The 7,052-nt window shown below is 44.6% G+C and overlaps 1 protein-coding gene across 1 annotated transcript; it reads left to right on the top strand.

Annotated features, from left to right (window-relative positions):
* Positions 1 to 898: 898 nt before the first annotated feature.
* Positions 899 to 4,218, top strand: LOC120026071 (acidic mammalian chitinase-like). Its single transcript, XM_038970863.1, has 11 exons — positions 899 to 967; positions 1,148 to 1,177; positions 1,391 to 1,595; positions 1,697 to 1,753; positions 1,984 to 2,149; positions 2,362 to 2,486; positions 2,708 to 2,831; positions 3,037 to 3,219; positions 3,361 to 3,477; positions 3,584 to 3,710; positions 3,851 to 4,218. The coding sequence occupies exons 1-11, from the start codon at positions 943 to 945 to the stop codon at positions 4,057 to 4,059; spliced, it is 1,368 nt and encodes a 455-aa protein (XP_038826791.1). The 5' UTR covers positions 899 to 942; the 3' UTR covers positions 4,060 to 4,218.
* Positions 4,219 to 7,052: the final 2,834 nt, after the last annotated feature.

The raw sequence follows: 7,052 nt of genomic DNA, 5'->3' as shown, positions 1-7,052 counted from the left end.
TTGCTTGTAATATCAGAGGTAATATCCCTACTATATTGCACCTTACTTATCACGGATGACATGGTGATGAAAGTGTGTTTATTATTTAACTTATGAATTGCATACCTCTAGGAGGTATGTTAACAGTGAATGAGTGTGTGTACAGATGTAGGATATTCATTTGAGCCAGTTTGCTACAGTAGGAAAATAATTCTGCAGCAATAGGAAATGTGAATTATTATGTGAATTATAATTAAAGGAACTTTTTCGGAGGGGTACATACATTTTTCATTACGGCAAATAATTCTGAAATTTCAAGGTAGAAATTACAAACGTTAGAAGCTTTTTTACACCTGAAATACACTACAAGTTTAAATTTCCTGCTGTGCAGGAAAACTCTCAGCAATAAAAGAGTGATCAACTTAAGATCCTACATCTGTATGCATGCAACAGACTTGGTTCAAGTACATTATTGAACACAGTGCGGGGTGGGTGGAGTTTGCACTTTTGGGAACAATTTATTGATTCCATTGTACCAGTCAAGTTATGTAAAGTGCACCTCAAGTATTTTAAATTGTTTATACATTTGACCTAGGTCTGGACATACATAAATCTGGCTTTCTTTGCTATCTCGCTATTATAGAAACATAGGTTCATTGCTAAATATTACGGATTGTGTATTACGAACAGTATCCAATACTTAATATTTACAAACTTGTTTCATCTGAATTAACAACATAACAACTGAACTGCTCTATACTTTTAAAAAGTATTTAAATAATGAAATGCTAAAATGTTATAATTATAACATGTTGTTATATATCTATATTTAAGTAATTCTGTATTAGTTCATTTGTAAAAAAGAAAAAAAATGTGTGTCTATTCATGTATTTATGTCATATTTTGTATTTATTTGTACAGGTACATTGTTTCTAAGGATAACAGACTTCTTTTCACAACACAATGGCCAGACTCACTGTGCTTGCAGGTACATGGCTTCTTCAGTCATTATAATCCCTATCATCATCCTCATCATTATCATCATCCTCATCATTATCATCATCCTCACCATTATCATCATCCTCATCTTATTCTTATCATTATTCTTCAACATGATCCTCTGGGCCTGGGTCATTCAGTGTATGTTAACACTGTCATCTCTCCTCAGGTCTGGGCCTTCTGCTGATGGTGCAGATTGGTAAGCATTTCCCTCATCAACTTTTTTACATTTCTCAACTGAAATGTCTAGACAATAGAATACATCATTTATCTCTACCTAATTCCCCCATAAGCATTTGGAATAATAAAGAGAGCATCCCAATAAGCACAATGTCCAGCTCGCTATTTTAAGGTACCCCAAAAGGTCAATGTGAACTTCTGTCTCTGAATAGTTTTCATTCTCTACCTTCAGCCGCATCCACCAAACTGGTGTGCCACATGACCAACTGGGCCCAGTACCGCCCCAGCAGTGGGAAATTCACCCCTGAGAACATTGACCCCTTCCTCTGCACCCATGTGATCTACAGCCTGGCCACCATCAACAGCTTCAACCAGGTCGCCCCCATCGAGTGGAATGACGAAACATTATACAACAGCCTCAACAACCTGAAGAACGTGTGAGTGACTCTGGGTTGACTTCAGTGAGAGTTGGGCCTTAGTTGATAACTCCATGATGAACACTAGGTTTGACTCCACATCTTATCTCGCTGATCCGCAGGAACCCAATGATGAAGACTCTGCTGTCTGTCGGAGGCACAGTCAAAGGACTCAGCCCGTAAGTCTAGTGATGATTCTTATTGGTTGATCACAATATTATATTGCGCAATTCCACATAAGGCAGCTTTGTCTTTTTGCACTCAGCACCTAAAAAATCTATTATAATTATCATAGTGTTTCCCAGTTTTTGTCCTAATCTGGAGGACTGCTGTGTCTGTCAGGTTTCAGTCCTTTCATATAGGCTCACAACCTGAATAACGGTTAAATTATGTCTCCTTCCCCCTCCAGATTCATTGGCATGGTGTCCAAACCTGAGAGCCGCCAGGTCTTCATCAAGTCAGCCATCAACTACCTGCGTTCCCACAGCTTTGACGGTCTCAACCTGGCCTGGGAGTACCCCACTCAGAACGGCAGCCCCAACGGAGACAGGAAGAGGTTCACCGAGCTCGTCAGGGTAAGCTTGCACAGAACCTTTTTTTTTTACTGACAGTTATAACACGAGTGAGGATTTGCACCAATATCTTTCAATGTGTTACTGTCATTTTCTGGGACTATTTATGGTTGTATAGCGATCTACCACCTGCTGAAGGGGTTAGCTCGGCCTGAAGGGCCAAATAGTTTATATTACTTTCTGTCAGAACGTTATGTTTCTGTATGGCTTTACAGGAGCTGCAGAAGGCCTTTATGGACGACGCCAGAGACACCAAGCTAACCCAGCTGCTGCTGTCTGCCAGCGTGGCTGCTCTACGGCCCACCATCAACTCCAGCTACGAGGTGGCCCAGATCGCCAGGTAGGCAGCATGTGACTGAGGGTGAAAGAGACGTTCGTCAAACACATTTTGAAATGATTTTATACCAGAGTTGGTGTAAATTACATTTGATCTAAAAAGACAAATTAGTCAATGAAGGAAAACCTTATAATAGGGAATAACACCATACATCCAATTCATGAATCTTACAAACTCAACAAGCACACTATACTTCATATACTTGTCTCTTTATGTCTCTGCAGCTCTCTGGACTTCATCAACGTGATGACCTATGACTTTCACGGACACTGGGAGAGAGCAACCGGGCACAACAGCCCCCTGTACCGCAGCAGTCACGACTCAGTGACACACTATGACTTCAACGTCGTAAGACTAACATACACTTGATTTTATTAGGATTGATTCTATTCCATGCTGAGTATTAAACCAGGAAGTACTTGTAAACCATTGTGTTATTGACCATGATTATATAACGGAAACTTGTAAATAAACTATTTACATATAGGAAATATTGGTGTTGATGTCCTCCAACTTAGCTGCCTTGTCCTAACCACCTGTCCATGTGATTTAGGACTCTGCCATCACCTACTGGCTGGACAACGGTGCCCCTGCTGAGAAGCTGCTGATGGGTTTCTCCACCTATGGCCGTACCTACCATCTCACCACCACCAACACTGGCCTGGGAGCCCCCGCCAACGGCCCCGCTGACGCCGGCCCATTCACCCGCGAAGCAGGATACTGGTCCTACTACGAGGTACATTTGATCTATGAGGCCTTTTTCTCAAACTCAAAGCAAACAGGCCATGGATCTCAAAACACTCTGTTATATTGTGTTGTTTGTTTGTTTATCTGTTCGTTTGTCATTAGCTAACAGAACGCTTCTCACTTCTCCCAGGTCTGCTCCTTCACCTCCAGCGCCACTGTTGAGTGGATTGATGAGCAGAAGGTCCCCTATGCTGTCCAGGGCAGCTCCTGGGTGGGCTATGACAACAAGGAGAGCTACGCTGCCAAGGTACATGCCAGGAACATCTCAGTCAATCGATCCATCAATCAATCAAGTTCTCTATATACCCATGTCCATGTTTACACAACTGTCTTTGTCCCCTTTGCTCCATCAGGTCCAGTGGCTGAGGAACAAGAACCTGGGAGGAGCCTCCGTGTGGACGCTGGACATGGATGACTTCACTGGTGCTTTCTGTGCTGATGGTTCCTTCCCTCTTGTCAATCACCTCCGCACCTCTCTGGGTAAATTCAGTTCCATTAAAGTTAAATTCTAGTTTTTTTTATAAACCCATAAGTCAACTACAGTAAAGGTAGGTCTTTATATCATCTCATCTCCCACTCTCTTCCCTTCCTCCACCCCTCCTTCCCTTTCTCCCTCCCAGGCTTCGCCCCCAAGCCCACAACCACTCGGGCCCCCACCACCACCCCTGACCCCATCCTCAGCTTCTGCTCCGGACGCCCAGATGGCCTGTACGCCAACGTCATCGACAACACCACCTATTTCCAGTGTTTCCGTGGAAACACCTACCTGCACAGATGCCAGTCCGGACTCGTCTATATTGATGCCTGCAAGTGCTGTGACTGGCCCTGAATGACTGCTAACTATGTAGGACCAGTTAGAATACTATAACAACCTTCAATGACAACTAGCTGTAACGGCAATAACTTACCCTAGGAACTGATCCTGAACTGCAACTGGCAAAACTTTAGAAAATATACTTATTTTTGTCAGGTTACTGTCTTTCTCAAATAAAAATAATACCATACTCACAATATTGTAAGACTGAATACAATATTATGAATGTTTCATTTTGCTTGTCAGTTTTTCATACTGTACCAGTCAAAAGTTTGGACACACCTACTTATTCAAGGGTTTTTCTTTATTATTACTATTTTCTACATTGTAGAATAATAGTGAAGACATCAAAACTATAAAATAACACATATGGAATCATGTAGCAACCAAAAAAGTGTTACAATTCAATTCAAAATATATTTGAGATTCTTCAAAGTTTGCCTTGATGACAGCTTTGCATACTCTTGGCATTCTCTTAACCAGCTGCATGAGGTAGTCACATGGAATGCATTTCAATTAACAGGTGTGCCTTGTTAAAAGTTAAATTGTGGAATATAGTTCCTTCTTAATGCGTTTGAGCCAATCAGTTGGTTTGTGATAAGGTAGGGGTGGTATACAGAGGATAGCCCTATTTGGTAAAAGACCAAGTCCATATAATGTCAAGAACAGCTCAAATAAGCAAAGAGAAACGACAGTCCATCATTACTTTAAGACATGAAGGCCAGTCAATCCAGAAACTTTCAAGAACTTTGAACGTTTCTTCAAGTGCAGTCGCAGAAACCATGACGTGCTATGATGAAACTGTCTCTCATGAGAACTGCCACAAGAAAAGGAAGACCCAGAGTTACTTTGCTGCAGAGGATAACTTGTTATGGCTGCAGGGGCACTATTGAGTAGCTTGGATGAAAGGTGCCCAGAGGTACCCAGAGATAACGGCCTGCTCCTCAGTCTCAGTTGCTAATATATGCATATTATTATTAGTATTGGATAGAAAACACTCTGAAGTTTCTAAAACTGTTTGAATGATGTCTGTGAGTATAACAGAACTCATATGGCAGGCAAAAACCTGAGAAGAAATCCAGATGTCAAAATACTAGATGTCAACCATCTATAGAATTTTGACTGAGGCTTCTACTGTGTGGTGGGACTGAATGAGAGGGGAATGAGTCAGGCTACTGGCAGAGAGACATTTCCTGGTCATGCGCATTTCACATGATATCCACTTGCGGTCCGTTTCTCCTCAAGACACAAAGGAATTCTCCGGTTGTGTTATGCTGGTGAATGAGGACCCAAAAGCGACGTAATAGAAACAGAGTCTTTATTCCAGTATTAAACAAACAATGATTCTCCTGGATATTATCAAAGGTAAATCCAAAACAGGAAACTGAAATCCTCTCGTCAGTAGAGAGGAACGACTGGAGACGCGACCACAGACTGCAGGTCGCTTCAGGAAGGCACAGGCCGTAGCTGACATAGACACCTGCTCACACGCAGCATCTGAAGAAGGCAAAAACACGACAGGGCGGAACAAGGACACAGAACAGCAAACATCAAACAAGAATCCGACAAGGACAGAAGCGGAAAACAGAGGAAGAAATAGGGACTCTAATCAGAGGGCAAAATAGGGGACAGGTGTGAAAGAGTAAATGAGGTCGTTAGGAGAATGAGAAACAGCTGGGAGCAGGAACGGAACGATAGAGAGAGAGAGCGAGAGAGGGAGAGAGGGAGGGGGAGAGAGAGGGATAGAAAGAGGGAAAGAACCTAATAAGACCAGCAGAGGGAAGCACAGGGACAAGACATGATGATCAAAGACAAAACATGACAGTACCCCCCCACTCACCGAGCGCCTCCTGGCGCACTCGAGGAGGAACCCTGGCGGCAACGAAGGAAATCATCAATCAACGAACGGTCCAGCACGTCCCGAGATGGAACCCAACTCCTCTCCTCAGGACCGTAACCCTCCCAATCCACTAAGTACTGGTGACCACGTCCCCGAGAACGCATGTCCATGATCCTCCGTACCTTGTAAATAGGTGCGCCCTCGACAAGGACGGGGGGGGGGGAGGGAAGACGAACGGGGGCGCGAAGAAAAGGCTTGACACAGGAGACATGGAAGACAGGGTGGACGCGACGAAGATGTCGCGGAAGAAGCAGTCGCACAGCGACAGGATTGACGACCTGAGAGACACGGAACGGACCAATGAACCGCGGAGTCAACTTGCGAGAAGCTGTCGTAAGGGGAAGGTTACGAGTGGAAAGCCACACTCTCTGACCGCGACAATACCTAGGACTCTTAATCCTACGTTTATTGGCGGCTCTCACAGTCTGCGCCCTGTAACGGCAAAGTGCAGACCTGACCCTCCTCCAGGTGCGCTCACAACGTTGGACAAAAGCCTGAGCGGAGGGAACGCTGGACTCGGCGAGCTGGGACGAGAACAGAGGAGGCTGGTACCCAAGACTACTCTGAAACGGAGATAGCCCGGTAGCAGACGAAGGAAGCGAGTTGTGAGCGTACTCAGCCCAGGGGAGCTGTTCTGCCCAAGACGCAGGGTTTCGAAACGAAAGGCTGCGTAATATGCGACCAATCGACTGATTGGCCCTTTCTGCTTGACCGTTAGACTGGGGATGAAACCCGGAAGAGAGACTGACGGAAGCACCAATCAAACGACAGAACTCCCTCCAAAACTGTGACGTGAATTGCGGGCCTCTGTCTGAAACGGCGTCTAACGGGAGGCCATGAATTCTGAACACATTCTCAATGATGATTTGTGCCGTCTCCTTAGCGGAAGGAAGCTTAGCGAGGGGAATGAAATGTGCCGCCTTAGAGAACCTATCGATAACCGTAAGAATCACTGTCTTCCCCGCAGACGAAGGCAGACCGGTAATAAAGTCTAAGGCGATGTGAGACCATGGTCGAGAAGGAATGGGAAGCGGTCTGAGACGACCGGCAGGAGGAGAGTTACCTGACTTAGTCTGCGCGCAGTCCGAACAAGCAGCCACGAAACGGC

This window comes from Salvelinus namaycush, chromosome 2 (assembly GCF_016432855.1).
Source record: "Salvelinus namaycush isolate Seneca chromosome 2, SaNama_1.0, whole genome shotgun sequence".
Classification (NCBI taxonomy): Eukaryota; Metazoa; Chordata; class Actinopteri; order Salmoniformes; family Salmonidae; genus Salvelinus; species Salvelinus namaycush.
The sequence above is the reverse complement of the archived record's forward strand: the minus strand, read 5'-3'. Positions and strand labels throughout refer to the sequence as shown.

Coding starts and splice junctions, on each gene's coding strand:
- LOC120026071 (XM_038970863.1), top strand. CDS start 943: ATGGCCAGACTCACTGTGCTTGCAG. Junction 2,150..2,361: donor GGTTCACCGAGCTCGTCAGG/GTAAGCTTGCAC, acceptor ATGGCTTTACAG/GAGCTGCAGAAGGCCTTTAT. Junction 2,487..2,707: donor GAGGTGGCCCAGATCGCCAG/GTAGGCAGCATG, acceptor ATGTCTCTGCAG/CTCTCTGGACTTCATCAACG.